At 35.3% G+C, this 20,663-nt stretch overlaps 2 protein-coding genes across 2 annotated transcripts; both read left to right on the top strand.

Annotated features, from left to right (window-relative positions):
* The first annotated feature begins 6,423 nt into the window (after window positions 1–6,423).
* Window positions 6,424–9,678, top strand: LOC135636973 (RGG repeats nuclear RNA binding protein A-like). Its single transcript, XM_065149235.1, has 6 exons — window positions 6,424–6,781; window positions 7,002–7,416; window positions 7,532–7,676; window positions 8,872–9,030; window positions 9,125–9,187; window positions 9,265–9,678. The coding sequence occupies exons 1-6, from the start codon at window positions 6,613–6,615 to the stop codon at window positions 9,457–9,459; spliced, it is 1,146 nt and encodes a 381-aa protein (XP_065005307.1). The 5' UTR covers window positions 6,424–6,612; the 3' UTR covers window positions 9,460–9,678.
* Window positions 9,679–14,535: 4,857 nt separating this feature from the next.
* On the top strand, window positions 14,536–16,167 carry LOC135635092 (calcineurin B-like protein 7; the record flags this gene model as incomplete). The annotated part of the gene is made up of 7 exons (XM_065145942.1): window positions 14,536–14,643; window positions 14,930–15,163; window positions 15,320–15,402; window positions 15,477–15,536; window positions 15,605–15,713; window positions 15,816–15,868; window positions 16,090–16,167. Coding segments are annotated over exons 2-7 (570 nt in total), but the record flags the coding sequence as incomplete, so codon positions are not given.
* Window positions 16,168–20,663: the final 4,496 nt, after the last annotated feature.

The raw sequence follows: 20,663 nt of genomic DNA, 5'->3' as shown, positions 1-20,663 counted from the left end.
TTGCACACCGCTACTGCATCTATCATCTGCGTCACGTGGCGAAGTAATACTGCACTGCGCAGGGTGGTCGGTGTTTTCGCGAATAGAGTGTAACGGAGGGCAGCGAGGGAAATTAAGTGAGAGGAGACGGTGGAGCGGATAAAGACAACTACGGGGCTTCTGGATTACATGTCAGTGATGGGAATTTCTAGGATTCCAATTACTCCCCTGGGATTGTTATTATCAAGAAGGCCATTGAGTTAATCTGGGGTCCACGAACTACTGAGGGGGTGAAAATTGAGCGGGTGGGTGGAATGGGAGTGCGAGTAAGGATCTGCGTGGAAGAAAGGCCCAGATCTGACGTGGCAGTCAGCGGGTTACCGGTGAGGTGTCAAATATCGCCCATGCAAAATCTCCCCCTTTTTTTCGGGGTGGAAAATATCTGCTTTTAATTTATTTTTGAACGGGAATTTTTCATGTCTTGTTCTGTTTTTATTTATAAAATGTAATAGCATAATTTTCTTTGGAGATATCAATTATACCCATGGATGGATATGGTACTTGCTCGGAGTGAAAATAAGGAAGAAATAAGGATAGATAGAATAATCTTTGTCTCATTATTGTATTCGTACCTTTCATTAATATATGAGTTGAGATGTTAGGCTCTGGAATCTTTGTCTCATTATTGTATTCGTATCTTTCATTAATATATGAGTTAAGATGTTAGGCTCGGATGAATCAATCGTCCACCTAATTAAAATTAGATTGTATCAAGACTTGATTGAGTTGATTACACACTAATTAGTTTGATTGAATTAGATGACATAATATTAATAAATATTATTATTTATAATTAGATAAATTTATATTTAATTTTTATTATGATATATAAAATTTATAATTATTATTATTTAAAAAAATTAGTATTATTAATTAGTATTGATAATAATTTTATTTTTTTAAAATTAAAATTAATAGAATATAGAGTACTTAAGTATGGAGATTTTCTATCTTCATTCCCACTCTATTTAAATGAGAGAATGAAGTAAGGGTAGGGATGAAAGAATATAGGAAAATACTCATCATCTTGTCTCTTTTCGTTAACATCTATAGTTTTATTGAATATATTTATTATTTTATTGATAAAAATAGGAGTTTTTTTTTTATATAGAAGTTAATCTCATAGTTTGATTTTATCACCGTGACTCCTAATGCTTAGCTTGGAAACTATAAATGAGCTACTAAGTGTGTGTTCGAGATGATGAGAAGAGAAGCCAATTGCGAAAACAATGCATATTTTGTGATGAGAACACCAAATCAAATTTCCTCCATTGTAATTTTCTTGTTACAAAGAAATCCAATGATGACGAATGATCATGAGGCGCTTCTCTCGAGGCATATGACTGGTACAGTGGCCGAGACACGAAGCTCGTTTCTTGTGGTCTTTTTAAAATAAAGATCAATTGCATGGTCTATCCTCGTCCTACACATATTAGATATATTAGATTATATAATTTTATCTAATATTTTTAGATTATGATCATGAATTTTTTAAAAAATATTATTGATGAAAGAGACTTTTTTAATTAATTATCGTAAATTCTTTGATCTCGTCTCCTTATAAATCGATATCGTTATAGCTTTCGGATTCGATGATATTACACATGCAGATTAGATAAAATTTTTATAAATAATATCAAAAGATATGTATCATAAATTTGATCTATCAATATTTGATTTTAATTTTTGATATTAAATTTTTTATTATAATAATATATTATAATTTTTATGATTATAAAACTGATGAAGTAGGATAATAATAATGTCAAAGAGGCGAGAGCGGCTCTTCTTCTTGTGTAGCCGAGAGTGACTGGCCACTTGGGTTGGGGTCCTTGTAGTGACGAAGAACTGCGGGAGATGCCTCGCCAATCCCCCTTCCCAAGTTTCTTGAGTCCAGCCAAGAACAAGCTGTGCTCTTCCTCGGTCCATCCATGGAACTCCAAAGAATCATGGCACAGTCATGATATGAGTTGAGAATTGGCTTAACCTGTCTTCCTTTCTTGAGTTCTGGAGTGCATCATATCGGAGAGAGAACCATGGGAAGTGGTTTCTGTGAAGGTGATGATGAAGCCGACGAAGAAGGAACAGCAGCAGGACGAGCGCGGGACAGGCATTCCGTGCTAAAGCTCTTCATCATAGGGGAAGGCGTATGAAGTTGCACCCCAAAGGGCCTCAACCCGTTACCTCCCACCATTACTTTTGGGCTGGTGCAAGACCTCGAGTTGAGGCCGCTGCAGTCACAGCGAGAACACCTCCTCACCATCCTCAGCCTTCACAAACAGAAGCCCACGGATTTGGAAGGAGAGGCGATGTACTAGTAGCGTATTCCCTACAATGACATGATTTACTCTCATACTTACGTGCAGGCAATTATGTTGGAAGCATGTCATACACATGTAGGTGATACCTGATACCAGTTATAGATTTTTTCTAAGTGCGTGAGAAAAATTCTTCCTCTTAATTTGTATAAATAGAGAGTATGTATTAAACATAATACATTGATGTTGATTAGACAGGAAATTTTGATGATACAATATTTACGTTAGGGTATATTATATTTCTTGAAGCTAATTCAATCAGTTAGAGTTCTAAAAAGTAAAAGACAATTACACGATGTAAAGCTGAATATCATATCATTGTCATTGTTACTGTAGAACTTAATTGGATCATGAATATGCTCCAAGAACTTGACATCAATTCCACCTCAACTCTTAAAATATATTGTGATAATGTCAAATCTACTTATCTATGCATCAATCCATTGTTTTACTCACGCATGAAAAAAATTATCATCGACTTTCATTCATGCAAGATCAAGTTGTCAAACATTAACTCTGTATTTCTCACGTGCATATAACTAATTAACTAGCAAACTCACTCATGAAACTTTTCGCATGTAAATTATTTTCATCACATAGGTCCAACATCGGTATATTTGACAGAGCACCATTTTACAGAAGCATGATAGCAACTAAGATTTTTCCAATTATACGAGGAAATCTCATTACACTGTTAAGAAAATTTTTTCCTCCTAACATTTATAAATAGAGAGCATTTATATGATTTGGATGGAAATATGCATGATATATGGAAGTGGTATAGTAGCTACATTTAGTGAGTATTGTGTGGAGGAGGATGTGATGGTGGGATGTTAGCTAGGCTATTTTCCTACGGAAACTCAACTTGGCCCTGTCAAATCCTAAGATGGGGAAGAAGACAAGGACGTCTGAGCTGTGGATAATTATATCTACGGAAATAATTCTCTGGTAGTTGACTTCGAAACGAAGATAAAGTACTGCTAAGAAAAAGATTAATTTTCATATGGAATAAAGATGTGAATAGGTACAAATGATTTAGAGAAGACATAGCTTAACTCTATCGAAAAGATTTAAGAGAACTCAGATAAAGATCTTAACATCTTATGAATTACGACTTATAGTGATCAAATCAAATCAAACAAATGCAGTTGGGAGCTCTTGTCGTTTCTTTTACTAGCACAAGACCCAATCGCTTCATGGTGCTTATCATATGCAAGATTTCTTTTGTCGGTTGCCCTTTAAGAACCTTTCTTTCTAAGATGATAAGATGGAGGTTGTGGCTGAGGAATTTTATATGTTTGACTTTGTGCTTTGAGTTATGGCATCCATTTTTATGCCTAACTCTCAACACTATTTCTTGTCATCTTCCTTAATAACTCCTTCCATGTATTGTCGGCATTCGAAGAAAATTGACAAGCTATGGTGGCTCAAGTGGACACTCATGACATCTTACATGATCTCAAATGATGGTTTATGTTTCCTTTCAATAGAATAAGCAACTTAATGCTCAAAAGCATCAAAAAGAGGAGGAAAAAATCTTAATGTTCAAAATACGACATACTTCATTAAAAAAAAATGGAAATAATGTAATTTGATAGGCAATTATTAATGGAGAATTACTACAACAAAGATATCTTACGCTATCTAAGAAAAATCATCTATTACTATGATTTAAAAATCATCTATCTTTACTTAGAGTTGTCAAAATCACAGTTATATATTATCTTCAACCATAGGTGTAGAACTTGTTTCGATTTAAATCGCAGGGATATATAGGAATAAGCCGCATCGATCTTGTTGTTACTTCAAGTGTCTTATAAAGCTTTGTCCATGGTTGTTGGTGATGGTTTAGTTAGGTGGATAGGATTTAGCTGTAGATGCATACTTGAATGTGGATGCAATGATCATGAGATGAGATGCGTAAAGCAAGTTTTCACCATGGCCTGTGCGGAGAGCTTAAAGGTGAAGTCGTGTGATCTTACTCGACAACACATCGAACGCGGACGTCGTGGATGTACATCTCAGCAACGAGGTCAACGTTTGACGAAGGACATTAGTCGAACACAAATATATGTTTATCACGATCCCTCCGAACAAATCGAGGGCTAATTACATATATTTGTATTTGGATTATATTAGTATCTTAACTTTTTACTTAAAAAATATATTAAAATCTTAATAATTTAGAAAGTGAAATAAATCATCTCATTTATCTTGACATAGTTGACTGCAACACAACTAAAAGCCGTGACACTGTACTTGATCGACACGGAAATGATAAATAAAAAAATATTTTTTTATTTTTATTTTATTTAAATTAATATATCTTAATCGATTATAAAATTAAATAAAAACTTATAATTAGAATTTACAAGTGGACTTAAATGAGTGTTATGTTGATCTCTTCGCCTGCCAACTTGGTTCTATTTTTGGAACACCCTACTCATCCTCGTAGTAAAACCAAAATAAATGAAAGAGAGAGATATATATATATATATATATATATATATATATATATATATATATATATATATATATATATATATATATATGATGGTTCCCAAATGCCAACGTTTTGAAAGGTTTTCTTCACTTCTCACTCGTCACCTCCGATCCCTTCTCTTAGCCACCCTCCTTGGTGTAACTAATCATGTTTATGATCACTATTTGTACTATTCCCTCGAGTGCAACCACCCGTGGTCCCATCGTCTCTTGCCCAATGAGGTGACAACTATTGAAATTCACTAATTCAAAGAGGGCCATCATGGATGACGAGCACATTGATGTCCATAATCACCATCACACCTTGACTACAGAACCCATCGTTACACTAAAGCATATTGCCTCACGAAGGCTATTCCTTTAGCATGGCAAGGGAAACGAGGAGAGATGAGGGAATAAAAACACATGAATGAGGTTGTTATCGTTAGCTCTTATCTTGGTTGCTACCATACTCTTAGGTAATACACGTATGTTCCATGAGAATGAAGGACTTGGTGTTACAAATTGACAATATATATGACAAATCATCGAGTTAGACATAGGAGAACATAATTAGGACAAAGAGAAGGCCAAATCCTTTGATATTCCAATTATGCTATCATATTTACAAGTTTTCAATTAATTTTACGATCGACTAAGATATTTAAGATATTTTAATTTAGATAAAATAAGAAAAAGAGATTAAAATTATCATTTCGTCCATTAATTTTATATGGATCTTGATGTCATGTGTTATATTTTTTGTGATTGTAATTACAATCGATGATATTAGGATAAATGAAGTCATTTGTTTCGCTTTCAAAATTATAGAAGTTTTAATATAATTTTTTTAGATAAAAATTATAATTTTAACAGAATCATATATATATATATATATTTATTTATTTATATGGTCCAAATGAAGATGCATCGTCACACCTCGATAAAGCTGACTCCGTACTTTCACAACCTATTAACCTCGGTCTTCACGCCGAAGACAAAAATCACATGAAGTTGATCCATCATCATCATCTACAACATATTAATCGCCATTTTCATATTGCTGGTTTTTCAGGCGGTGTATACTTTAACGTCGTGTTACATTTTAGCACACGATTTGTCACATTCCATTTGACAGCGGTGTCATGATTCCTTCGACCCACTTCGATATATCACTCTAATATATACACACACACACACGCTGTCAATGGATAATACAAGAATACAGATATTTTAAGGGCATACATGTGATCAAAATGCAATCAGACAATTGCGATCATTGATGCGACCCGCCGTGAGCGGGGAACCACCAAACCGATCGTTGCCAGATACACGATCGCGGCTCTAAACGTATTTGATCCGCACGATCTTAATTTAACGGTCTAGATTTTTCTTCTGGCACCATGACCAAACCAGAAAAATGCCACGGGCGTCGCCCGGAGGAAGCGAACTATTTTACCCAAACACCCGTACTTATCCTCTCGTACAACGCATAAACTTCCTAAATAAAGACATCTAACGAGGGTAGTTTAGTCATTTGGTTACCGAACGAATAGGGATTTAAACCCGAAGGGGTTGGTCGGAGTCCCGTGAAGCCGTGGCGGCTAGGGTTTCTGCATCGCTCGTCGCCTCCTTCTACGCCGCCGTCGTTCAAAACCCTACCTTTATCGTCCCGATCGAGGCGTCTCATGGAGATCGTCGAGTTGGTGTTGTTCTAGTTCGAGGTTTCTCTCGAGCCCCTCCGACCCCGGCTCTTGGGGCTTCTTTTGCGGAGATGGCCACCGTCAATCCCTTCGATCTCCTCGTAGATGACGACAGCGAGGACCCGTCGCAGCTCATCGCTGCCCACCAGCAGAAGATCGCCTCCAAGAAGCCCGCTGCGACCGCTGCACCTCAGGCGCCGGCGAAACTTCCGACCAAGCCGCTTCCTCCTGCTCAAGCCGGTCAGTTCCGCTGCGCTGGTTCAATTCCTCGTTAAGTGTTATTGGGATGAAAGTAAAAGATTTCTTTTTGATAGTTTTATCCTTCCAAATCTCGATTTTGTTTGTTGGGATTGGCCTCCAAAGTTGGGTCTTTTTCCCGTGCTAGTCGAAGTGATCGAAAGGCTTCATTGTTTTCCCCTTCTCTTGTTCTTATCTGATTCGAGTTTATTTGTTCTTGCAGTGCGAGAGTCAAGGGAGGTGAGGAACACTACCGGGGTACGTGGCGGGGCTGGCCGAGGTGGGCCTGGTCGTGGTAGGGGTGGACGAGGAGGTTCGATGAGTCAAAATCGTGATTTTGGAAATGGGTACATCGGTGGAGCTTCACGAGTGTCTGAGGGTGCTGATGGTACCGGAGGAGGCGAAGATGGTAGACTTCAGGAGAGGGAACGCCCTCCACGTCAGCCATTCAGTGGTGGCCGTCGTGGTGGATTTGGTGGCCGTGGTGGATATGGGAATGAGGAGGCTGGAGGTGACTCTGAACGTCCTCCACGGAGGTTCTACGAACGGCGGAGTGGCACAGGCCGTGGATACGAGATGAAACGCAATGGAGCAGGCCGTGGGAACTGGGGATCTGCCACTGATGAGTCTATTCTGCAGTAAGACTCGATTCTTTATTATTATGATGTGTTTGTAAAGGAACTATGTGTGGGTAGCTTATCATTGGTTTCAATAATGTTTAGTTTTAAATAGTCATTATGTTTGTGTCGGCAGAGAAAACGAAGAAATTATTACTGCGGGCGACAAGACTGTTGCAACTGAGAAGCAGGTGGAACCGGAAGAAGTGCCATCATCTGATGTGAACAAGGAAAACAAAGAGGGTGCAGCAAATGATGCAGAAGAGAAGGAAGAGGATAAGGTGAGTCATATTTCTTCTGGATGACCATGATAAGCACAAAAGACATGTAAGGGCTTGCATCGATGCTTCTGTTTCCCAGAGAAGCATCTAAAGAAAGCATAGTTTCTATAAAACTGAGTAAATTAAAAGCAAGTCCATAGTCTGCACGTTTGATTGCTATCTATTTTTTAAAATAAGTTTTTGCAATAATCTTTTCTTGTGGCTACATGATGCAGATCGATATGCATAGAAAAATGACAAAATGTAATAAGGGGTATTGACAAAAGGATAAGCCACCACATCCATTTGTCGAATTTCATAATTTATTTTTGAAATAAAATCTGTTTGGTGAAATGAGAGATAAACATTATTAACTAGGCAAAAGATAGTTAGTTGGAGTCTAGCATATATATCTTGTTAAATATGAAATCAACTATGTAGGCCAATTGAGAAACCGAGACACCTGTTTTTTATGCATTGTTCAACAAGATAAGTCTCTACATCATACTCTGACAGTTCAAATGGAGGGTTTTTTTTTTGTTAAGGACAATTCTGGTATGCATCTGTTCATGCAGGTGTTTCTCTTCTTCAACATAGGTTTTCATTACAAACACTTCATGCTCATCTTGAGGCTTCCAAATTACTCATAAGTGAACCTTGCTAGATATAGGTTTCATCGAGAAATTACTCATAAGTGAACCTTTCTAGATATGGGTTTCATTGACAAATTGCAGTTCTGAGGAATGTTTATTTTCTAAATCAGAGAAGATTAGCAACATCATGACAATAGAACAAATTTTTCATCACTTGAAGCAGAATATACTTCTATGACCTGTGAAGCAGAATATACTTTGCTGAAACATGATTTGCCATCGTCTGTTCCCCACTCCTGTTGTTAACATTTATGCTTGGCAAGTCCATCTTAATGGGACAAGTCTGTCTATTTGTTTTAGGTCCATTAAGTTGGTTACATCTCCTTTTTGTTCTATGGTCTTCCTTATCTTGTAGAAGCTTATAACATTTAAGGAATGATGATATTTTGTAATTTCCATTTAAGATGATCTCGCATCCTTTCTTCTGCTGTTCGTTCAGCCTTTTTTGGCACAACTGATGTTTGGATTTTGGACACCCTGGTGCTTTAAGATAAGGTCTTGCCACTGTTGATGCTTCTCAAACCACTACATTGACAATGATATATTTTGACTTAATTGAATAGGAGATGACATTGGAGGAGTATGAGAAAGTGAGGGAGGAGAAAAGAAAAGCCTTAGCAGCAATGAAGAGTGAGGAGAGAAAGGTTGAAATTGACAAGGAATTGCAGTCCATGAAGCAACTCTCATTGAAGAAAGAAAATGATGACATCTTCGTTAAGCTTGTAAGTGCGGGGTGACCTTTTACCTTTTTATTTTTATCAATATATGTGGCATCTATTTAACGAAAAGCTGATTGGTGTAACCCCAATCTCGAAGGGTTCTGACAAGGACACAGGAAAGAAGAAAGAAAATACTGATCGGGATGAAAGAAACAAAAAAGTATGAAGCCACTTTTTTTTTCTTTGCACTAGCAGCATTTTCTTGTCTGTTTGACTGATGAACAATTTCCTTGGTAGCCCATGAGCATCAACGAGTTTTTAAAGCCATCTGAAGGAGAAAGATACTATAACTCGGGTGGTCGTGGCCGCGGAAGAGGGCGAGGTGGTCGTGGACAATTCAGAGGTGGTTTCATGGGTGGGGTTTCAACTTTCACAACTGATGCTCCATCGATCGAGGATCCTGGACAGTTCCCCACGCTCGGGGGGAAGTGAGAGGGATCTCAATGAAACCGGGCCCATTTTCATACCACCATCCTTTCAAATCCATGGCTTGTGTGTGATTTCGGAGCAATAACGATGCGTCCTGTTCTTCGTTTTACTTTCTCTGTGTTGCTGCCATGTATATCTGAGCATGTGTTAGCAAGTTATTATTGCTGGTGATGTTGTAGGACTCTATTTTGTTATGCTTTGCTCGTTTCTTCGATTTTGTCATTCTTGAACTCTCACATTTCAATGACTAAGTTGGTATCGACGTGATCTTTCTTTCGAGTTGTCATATATACATTCTTTCCTTCGAACGGTGGATCATTAATATACTATATAGGATGCCTTTACTCCAAATCCTTAGGGCCAATACACTATAGAAGATGCCTTTTACTCCAAGTAGAAGAACATTCTCTCTCAAACTCTACCCAAAGGTGATGAAGCACAACAAAGTATGCCTTGATTTTAACTAGTTAATATAATTAATATTTTTGGTTAATCGAGAGTCAATATCTACTATCAATCCAAGATGATGAAGCCTATCAAAGTATCAAGCATGCGCTTTAGATGCTCACAAACCTGTACTAATTTGATTTTCAGATAGATTTTGTTGAACAATTTTGATGTAATTTTATTTTTTTAAGAAAGTGAGATATGATATACAATATTGAAGAGGTTTTGTCAGACAAATCTGATCTTTTGTAGGAAGTGGAACAAGAGATATGATTGTCTTGAAGATTTTTCCTTTGTCAAAGTGGTGAATACTTAATAATTCTATTCTTTCACATGAGACAATCCTAAATACTATTATCTTACGTTAACCTTATCTGATTCAACCCAACCAATCGACACCCTAAATAAATCATGAAATTATAATATAAAAGAAATAATTATTTAAAAATCATCGGTTTCTCACAAAACTTGACGTTTCATGTGTTAAGAGTGATATCTTGTAATAACTAAAATTTTTGAGTCACTAGTCACTTAATTAAAATGAAAGATGGAACAATATAGAGTTTTCTCTTTTAGAATATTTAGTTTTTTTTTGTTTTGGCAAAGAGAGATATGATATATAATATCTTTTGTTTTCAAACTAAATGGGGTCAAGGGGTGGGGTATCTTCAAGATTCTTCCTTTGTCCATACTTAATAACTCTACTCTTTCATATGATAATTTTGAATACTACTATCTTATGTTAACATTATCTGATTCAATCTCACCAAACTATTATTACAAAACTACTATCTTATGTTGACACCCTAAATACATCATGGAAATGTAAAAATAATTATTACAAAACTCACTGATTTCCCCCCAAACTTGATTTTTCGTGTGTTAATAGTGCTATATTGTAATAACTAAAAATTTTGAATTACTAGTCACTTAATTAAGATGAAAGAGGCGAACAATATAGAGTTTTTACTTTTAGCATACTTAGTTTTATTTAATATCATTTCATGTTAAAAAATTTTGAATCATTATTTTTCTAGTAAATTATATAGAATATGATTGAATTATGTAATAGTAGCATTAGGCTTAGTTAACTCATACTGTACCGATTTGTTATGTGTACCACGTATGAGTACATACGTTATGGGTTAAGGCTTGACCTATTGGTTGGGTGTAGTCTGGTTGAACCTAGCCTGTTAACTAAACATAGTGTATGGGCTACGATATGATTAATAATCAATTCTCTTAATTTCAAAAATATGACATTAAGATATTATAATCAATATATTTATTCATTAACATTGAATCATTAAAGCAAAATAAACAACAGATAAAAGTGCATAGGGAAGAAATAGTATTTATAATAAAGTATTATGTAAATCTAACAAATTAAATATCATACATCTAAGATAAAATTTTTAAAAATTGTGTATAACATGAATAATTATAATATGTTTAATTTTAAAATAAAATTTTAAACTTTTAAAAGGATAAATTTTTTTTAGAAACTTCATGTGACATAAATAATTATAACATGTTTTTTCCTCCAACATTAAAGTTTTAGACATTTTAAGAAATAAAAATATTTTAGAATGATATATAACATGAATAATTATAATATATTTTAATCCAAAAAATAAAAAAAGACAAATATTTAAAAATCAAAGAAAAGTTTTAGTTTTCAAGAGAGATAGGAGAACATATCTCTCCTCAACAGAATATAATTTCTTCTTTTCATTGCTAGACTTGTTCGGTGAGAAATGAATAAGAATAATCTAGGAGGACATAAGCTCTTATATTTTTTAAATTTCATTAGGAAGAAAGTAAATAAAAAATTATATCTAAATTTTGGATTTGATTATTTTTTTATTTTCTAAAAAAATTTAGTCCTTAAATTTAGCTTACTTCAATAAATAGATAAGTATATTGCTCTCCCATATCCTTTTTGATTTCTCATATTACTTCAATAAATTTAGTCTTTTTTTTTCTTCTAAATTTGAATGATACTACGAATGAATCTTTACCAAGAGTATAACTTTATTTCTCAGAACATATTCTTTCCTTTTTAAGATCTGGATTAGTTGCTCTCCAAAATTAGTATTATCTTTTAACAATAGATGTTGGTAAGATATGATATGAGATAAATCCTTAATATATTTCTAGAGCATAGAGGCGTACAATATATTATGGATGTCAACTAAAGTAAGGGGCAATACTAAATTGTATAGTATAGGTCCAATTTTCTATAAGATCTCAAATGAGCAAATGAATTTAAGGGCTAACTTTCCTCTTAGCTAAATCTCATGACTTATCTAACCAGTGATACATTCAATAAAATATGATCAAACTTTGAAATCCAAATCTCTTGGCCTTCAATTTGTATAACTATTCTAATGACTTTACACTATTAATAATCTCTAACATATAATTCAAATATCATCAACATCTTTTTGAATTAATTGAGGTCCCAAAAGTATTTGTTCTCCCACCTCATCTTAGTACATAAGTAATCTATTCTTATTTCTATAAAGAGCTTCAAATAAGATCATATATATATACACTATACGATAGTTATTATTGTACTAATGCATATCTCAACTTACACCAAAGTGCAAGACACAAGTTCTTAAGAGGTTTTTCAAAGTTTATATTGTTCTCTCAAATTTATCGTCCCATTTAAGAGCGAAAAGCTACTAAACTTTAATTGCATGCCGAAGTTTTTCTATAACTTCCTAAAACTTAGAGTTGAATCATGGATCTCTATCAAAAATAATACTAATTGGAATCTTATGATATCGAATGATCTCCTTAATGTATATACTTGTGAAGAATGAAAAAGAGAGATCATTCCCCGAGGAGATGAGCCCTCGATATAAGGTAAATTTTTTTAATTTTATATTTATTTTATGTTTATTTTTGTTTAATTTATTGATAAAAATAACATCAAAAATAACATAATATCACCCTTTTTTTTATTAGAAATAAAAAATAAAAAAATTATACCTACATTAAAGATTTGATTATAATTACAATCTCCAAGATTGCCCCAATGGTGATTTTACTCATGACTAATTTTTTAATTATATTTATGGATAGTTTTTTTCTTTTTTGAGTCTTCTCATTGTACCCAAATACTATGTATGACCTGCATTTTTTATTAGCTAATTAACTTATCAACTTTGTTTAATTTAAATCATTGATCAAAATACTTAGATAAAAACTAATAATAATATATCCTTATAAATTAATCTTAATTTTATTCAAATCCTATATATATATATATATATATATATATATATATAATGAGAAAGAAATGAGTCTCGTTCATACTCATTTTTCATTTGAATTCGTATCAGATACTTAATTATTATTTAGATATTAAATCTAAACATCCGAGTGGATTTTATAAGCGCTTATTTAGATATTAAAGAAAAGAAGAGCATCTATAGCTTTCCATCTCCCTTTTCTTTTCTTTTCTTTTTTTCTGAGAGCCATAGGTTTTTTTGTCACGGAGGAATGAGAACATATACCTAATACAATTTGTAAAACTCTCATGATATGCCCATATGATTCTCCCACAAAAAGCATACGGAACGTTGAAACACGAGAGGAATTGGACATGGACAATTATTAATTTAGGGTTCAAAATCTTATTGGTATAACTATTTGTTTGATATGACTCACTTCTATCAATTCATTTAATTAGTAAAGACTCTATTAAATTATTGTAAAATTCTATTTATTCCCATGTGATGGGGCACAAATTATAAATTCTCTGTTGAGTAGATGTGGGATATATTCCATCTAAAGTGATCCTTTTGTTCAAGTAATGGATGTGACCTTCTAAGCACCCCATATCGGCATATAAATTATCAGTCACATCCAATCAAGAATGATGCACTAATTACCTCTACAATATTTTTCTAATAATGCAAGAAGCCTTTTGATTATTTGTACATATTTCTTCTTTCATGGAATCATATTTTCAAAATTAATAATGGAAATCTGACGCCAACTTCAATAATGCTAATCGGTGGATACTAAAAATTCAGTGAATTCGTGTGTAATAATCATCTAATCAATTTAGACTAAAAAAGTTTAATGTACGACCTCAATTTTGATTTCTACTTTATGCAAAGGGTAAATGATAAAGACGAATTTTGAACTAATATTATGATATATAAATTAACATTTCGACAACCAACAAGTTTAGAGCTCTTATGTATGAAATAATTTGAAATCATTTAAGTACTAGTCGCATGCTCGTATGCATCAATTTAAATCGTACCTATGTAATCTCGCCATAATACTAAGAGCATAATTATTCTCCCATTTCATACTCGTTAGGATTTACTTATACAAGTGAAAAATCACTATTGTTGGTCGCCATGTTACAAAATAAATACTTTATGCCAAATAACTTATTAAATTTATTTTTTTTAATTAAAATTTATTTTTATAAATACATATTGAGTTTGAAGGTTTTGATAAGAATAAATATTTCTAAAAAGGATGGAAAGAAATATTCTTTGAGCAATATAAAAAGGGGATAGTAGTTGAACGGGGACAATGTATGTATATATATTTATATGTATATGTATATATATATATATATATATATATATATATAAAATTTATTTATTTATATCAAAGATGCTCGGTGGCCTAAAAATGCTCGGAGGTGCAGAGGAGAAGGGCGAGGCGAAGGAGAGAGAGCGAGGGGTCGGCGTAAGCGGAATCAAGGTATCAATCTTTCTTGACGGTGTTCTTCGTACCTCTTCTCATATCCACCTTCGTTTCGCTCAGATGAGGAATTGATCACGAGATTTTCTTGTTCTGCAATCTTCGTCACGTACGTCGCCGCTTCCTTTGGCTTTCACCCCCTTCACTTCGATGGATGAAACCCTGATTCTTTTTGTTGCGTTTGCATCAAGAACTAGTCTTTTTCTTTCACAGGCTTTTGTGTTCTTGTTCGAAGTTAAATCAAGCTTTGTTATTCCATGACCCGTATCATATGTGCCTTCATTAGATCACAGAGTCCATGTGGTCGTCTTCCTCGTTGCATGCAGCGCACACATGATTCTTCCTTTCAGGCGTGCAGTACCTGCTCAACCTGCAACTCGGCTACTGAAGACCGGTGCCTTTTCGCATCCTGGCTTTTGCTGGCTAGCTTTACTCATGGGGGGCTGTGTTCCTTCGAGACGTATGGAGAAGCACACACTCGCACATGGAGATCTGATTATTCTTGCTTCTGAAACATCTTGTCAGTATCAAATACTTCTTGCTCGGACAGATTCCCTTCGTTTTGGTTCCAACCACTTTGATAATCCGGCAATTGGTTTCATTTCAGTGAAAAACGCCACCCTTTTCTCATATGTATGTGTCTATGATTTATGAACGTACTTAACATTCTTCGCAGTTACGGTGACCGAAATAGCAGCATTGTATGAGCTGTTTAAGAAGTTGAGCTGTTTGATCATTAAAGACAGGCTAATTCACAGGGTATCAAACGCTTTGGGTTGAGTTCTTCTTATCTTAATATTTCTGTAGAGTTTCTGAACACTCTCTTTCATCAGGAAGAGTTCCAACTCGCTTTGTTCAGGAATAGCAACAAGCAGAATGTCTTTGCAGACAGGGTTAGACTTGTGAATTTGCCTGCTACATTTCTAAACTTGATTACAAAGTGTTGAGAATCTCTCTGCAGATATTTGACTTGTTTGATGCCAATCACAATGGAGTGATTGACTTTGGCGAGTTTGTGAGGTCACTCAGCATCTTTCACCCAAATGCTCCAAAAGAAGAGAAGATTGCATGTACAGATCTCATCGGCTACGCTCAACCTCAATGTTTTAATTTAAGTTGTATGGCTGCATGTACAGAAGTACTGCACACGTGAACTTTTCTTTCCTGTGCAGTTGCATTTAGATTGTATGATCTAAGGAGTACTGGCTACATCGAACGCGAGGAGGTGAATGCCATTACTATTATTATTTTCTATGGATTTGGTTGTATCATGTCATATATATGATTTAACCTAAGACAGGCCATGCATGAAGTTATGGTTTCAGCTTTGTATCTTTGCAATGCATGCCTTTACACTACTGATTCATGGTGTAATTCCCAGCAGTGATATGCTTTGGATATCATCTAACAAAGAGTGTTCTTGTCATTCCTTACAAACTCTAACAGTTGAGGGAGATGGTGGTAGCTCTTTTGGATGAATCAGATCTGTCTCTCTCGGATGATATTATTGAAACAATTGTTGATAAGGCGAGTGAAATATTGAATCATCCTCACATGGTTTATACATTTGTATCTTCCAAAAATTTGAAGTCTAATAATCTCTTCTTTCTTTCTATTCTTTGCACTATCAGACGTTTGCTCAAGCAGATTCAAAAAGTGATGGGAAGATAGACACAGATGAGTGGAAGGACTTTGTTCAACTAAACCCTTCGTTGCTAAGAAACATGACTCTTCCATACTTGAAGTGAGTCTTCTCTCAGCCATTACTCTCAATATGCTTTTCTTTTCTTTTATTTACCTCTCTAGAATTAGCATAAATCATTAGAGTATGCTTCTTGTTGGAAATATTCATGTGTGAAATAAAAATAAAAATAATTATTATTATTATAACTCTTAAAGGTGGAATTATAGCTGTATATTCTTTTGACAGCATCATGCTTGCAAAGTTGAGTAGCTGTCATCAGCACATATAAGGCTGTTTCCAGCTTTTTAAGATACACTCACACGGTATTAATTTCTCAGGGATTTAACCATGTCCTTTCCCAGTTTTGTCATGAACTCGGAAACGGATGATGAACGCATGACCTCAAATAGTTGAGACGGCTCACATTGTGCATGCTAAGGCCAATGACTCCAGCTGACATACTGCACTGTCAAATGCAAGTTATACAATACATGAAGCATCGGATACCAGCAAGAAGCTCGTGTATTTTTGTTTCCACTGCACAAACAACGCTGTTGTATAATTATCGTATATGTTAGAAAATATTTATGTGTAATAGAGATTAAAAAAACAAAAGAATAGTCTCAAGAATTTAAAGAATAAACATCATTATGTTTCTGGATTGAATTGATATCTAACCCTAAATAGTTTGATGCAGACTCTTGATTTATGGATTTTAATATGGTATCTTACAAAATGTGCATAGTGTGCTTTTTATTAGAATATTTTTGAGAAAATATAAAAAAATATTTCCATTTTAGAAAGGATAAAATAAAAAAAGGAATTTTCTCTTTAGAAAGAGGAAAAGACCCTTACATTAGACCGAGCGGTGACTTTGAGTTGTAATCCTTTCTTGGACTTTGAACAACGATTAGACCGTTCGCCCACGAGGAATCCGGAAGCGTGGTATGTATGACCCTTACATTAGACACGTTAGCTTTCCTACGCGGTTTTGTCTCACGGCATGAATTCATTAGTGCCGACTGTGGGTCCTACTGGGACCCGTTGGAAACCGTCGCCGCTGCCTCCTATTACAACGTGGGTGAGACCAGTGGAAATTAAATGGGTGACTGGTTAAGGATAGATATCCTTCTCGAATGCCAAGCTGGGAAAGACTTCGTTGGCAGCTTCTTCACTTGCACGCACTGTTCTCCGCGACTGCTAGTCCATGGATCCGAACTCCAAGGACGGGACGGTGCTCAGGAAGAGGCCTCTCTCGATGAGGACCGGGAGAAAGAGCGGGGCGCATGGATCTGCGGAGGAGAAAGCAGGAGGAGCGTTGAACAGCGAGATAATGGTGGTGGAGGACGAGCCGGTGAGCCCGTTGACGCGGCTGTTCCACCAGCCGTGCCTCGACTGCGAAGCCCTTGGACGTCTACGTCGTCAAGTCGAGCTTGGAGCCACGCTCGTCCGCCACCCCGGCTTCTCCATCGTCCTGTTGGGTCCACCCATACGTGTACAGTGCGGCGACAGACAGAGAAAGTAAGGTTTGAGTTTTCTATTTAACGATCGGTACTCAAACGTTATCAGTTTTGGTCCAAATTTTATATAGAGAATTCTTACAATAAACTCTATAATTCTAACGGTGTTGATCTATAACGATCGGTACTCAAACGTTATCAGTTTTGGTCCAAATTTTATATAGAGAATTCTTGCAGTAAGCTCTATAATCCTAACGGTGTTGATCTACATTTTACCCTCTCTGGGGTATTTTTCTACTATATCTACTTTATGAGACCTAGAATTTTCTTACGAGGAGATTCATTCTATCCTATGAAGATATGCTATTCTTGAGCCAAAATATATGATCTTGATGTTATTATGATCCTTTGATTATTCTAGAGAAGACCTATTATAAACCTATTATCATTACTATTGATAGTGGAAGTTTGAGGTGGACTACGGTCTTGTGGTTTTTCACACATTGGGTTTTTCACGTTAAAAAATTTAGTCACACTGTGTGATTGATTTTTTGCTCTATTGTTTATGCTGTGCTAATTGATATTTTCATTTAGATATCAAGTTGATACTTTGAGGAGGAACCAATTTTGATACATAAAGAAGGAAAAGAATATTCCGCTTTAACAGGTTTTTTCCCAACAAGTGGTATCAGAGCAACAGGTTGTTTGGTGCTAGTTTTTTTTGTGTGATTGAAATGGAGCAGTCATATGGTATGATTAAATTGAACTCATCAAATAATTCCACTTGGAGGCATCTGATGGAAAATTATTGCAGGTTCCATGGTATCAGGCTTGAGAAAACAATTCTTAAAACTCCTCAACAGAACGGTGTGGTAGAAAGGATGAACAGAACCATTGAAGAAAGGATTAGGTGTTTGTTTTCTAATGCCAAGTTACCGAAGTCATTTTGGGGGAGGCTATGAGAACTACAATTGATCTGATAAATCTTTCTCCACCAGTTCCTCTGAAAGATGATGTTCCAGAGAGAGTATGGAGAGGAAAAGATATTTCTTATAATTACTTAGGAGTCTTTGGGTGTAAAGCATTTGTTCATATTCCCAAAGATGAGAGGTCTAAGCTTGATAGTAAAGCAAAAGAATGTATCTTATTGGGATATGGTCATAAAAAGTTTGGGTACAGATTATGGGATCCAATGAACAAGAAGATTATTAGAAGTAGAGATGTTGTGTTTCTTGAAGACCAATTGTTTGATGATTGTGATAATATTGAGAAGCTAGAAACCTCTATTTATATTCCTTGGAGTTTGGGTCCAGTTCCTTCACCTGTAGTTCATGATGATCATAGGGGAGATGAACAAGAAGATTGTAGTGAGAATACCAGTGATGATATACATACAGTTGATGATGTTGAACCAGCTGAACAAGCACCTCTACCACCAGTTGATATTCCATTGAGAAGATCCATTAGAGAGTGACAACCATCTACCAAATATCCTCCACATCAGTATGTTATGCTTACTGATGGGGGAGAGCCAGAAACCTACCAAGAAGTTATTCTACATGAGATAAAAATGAGTGGGTTAAAGCCATGCAAGAAAAGATGAGATCCTTGCTTGAGAACCACACCCATGACTTGGTAAAATTGCCTAAAGAGAAGAAAGCTCTCAAGAATAAGTGGGTTTATAAATTGAAGACTGAAAACAATAGCTCACAACAAAGATATAAGGCACGACTAGTTGTGAAAGGATTCAATCAGAAAAAAGGTATTGACTTTGAAGAAATATTTTCTCTAGTTGTGAAAATGTCCTCTATCCGAGTTGTTCTTGGTTTGGCTGCTTACTTGAATTTAGAAGTTGAGCAACTTGATGTGAAAACAACATTTCTTCATGGTGACTTAGAAGAAGAAATTTACATGAAGCAACCAGAAGGTTTTAAAGTCAAGGGAAAAGAAAATATGGTGTGTAAGCTTAGGAAAAGCTTATATGGACTCAAACGGGCACCTAGACAGTGGTATAAGAAGTTTGATTCCTTTATGATGAGCCAAGGGTATGATAAAACCATATCTGATCATTGTGTGTTTATGAAGAAATTTTCAGATGATGATTTTATTATTTTACTACTATATGTGGATGATATGCTGATTGTTGGTCATGATGCTGGTAAAATTGAAAAGCTTAAAAGAGAGCTAAGTAAGTCTTTTGCCATGAAAGTCTTGGGATCGGTGAAACAAATACTTTGCATGAATATTCTTCGTGATAGGAAGAAAAGAAAGATTTGGCTATCCAAGAGACTTATATTGAAAAGGTTCTTGAAAGATTCAACATGAGTAAAGTCAAAGCAGCTTGTTCTCCACTTGTAGGTCATTTCAAGCTTAATTCGAAACAATGTCCTATAAGTGAGACAGAAAATAAAGAAATGTCCAGAGTACCTTACTCATCTGCAGTAGGCAATTTGATGTATGCTATGGTTTGTACTAGGCCAGATATAGCTCATGTAGTTGGAGTTGTGAGTCGATTTCTCTCAAATCCTGGAAAGGAACATTGGGCAGTAATGAATTGAATATTAAGATATCTAAGAGGTACTTCCAAGTTATGTTTATGTTTTGGTAATGATGAACCTGTGTTAAAAGGGTACGCAGATGCAGACATGGCAAGTGATACTGATTCCAAGAAGTCCACTTCGGGATTCTTGATGACATTTGCAGGAGGAGCAGTCTCTTGGTAGTCTAAGTTACAGAAGTGTGTTGCTCTATTAACCACAGAATCAGAATACATAGCAATTACTGAAGCCTGCAAGGAAGTTTTATGGATGAAAAAGTTTCTACAGGAATTGGGTTTGAAACAAGAAGGATATACTATTTACTGTGACAGTCAGAGT

Source organism: Musa acuminata, chromosome BXJ3-4 (assembly GCF_036884655.1).
Source record: "Musa acuminata AAA Group cultivar baxijiao chromosome BXJ3-4, Cavendish_Baxijiao_AAA, whole genome shotgun sequence".
Taxonomy (NCBI): Eukaryota; Viridiplantae; Streptophyta; class Magnoliopsida; order Zingiberales; family Musaceae; genus Musa; species Musa acuminata.
This window is presented reverse-complemented; position numbering and strand designations above follow the sequence as displayed.

Bases quoted from the DNA above. Each gene is read 5' to 3' on its own strand.
- LOC135636973 (XM_065149235.1), top strand. From the start codon at position 6,613: ATGGCCACCGTCAATCCCTTCGATCTCCTCGTAGATGACGACAGCGAG. The intron at 7,417-7,531 runs GTAAGACTCGAT...TTGTGTCGGCAG, and splicing joins ACTGATGAGTCTATTCTGCA to AGAAAACGAAGAAATTATTA. The intron at 9,188-9,264 runs GTATGAAGCCAC...TTTCCTTGGTAG, and splicing joins GGGATGAAAGAAACAAAAAA to CCCATGAGCATCAACGAGTT.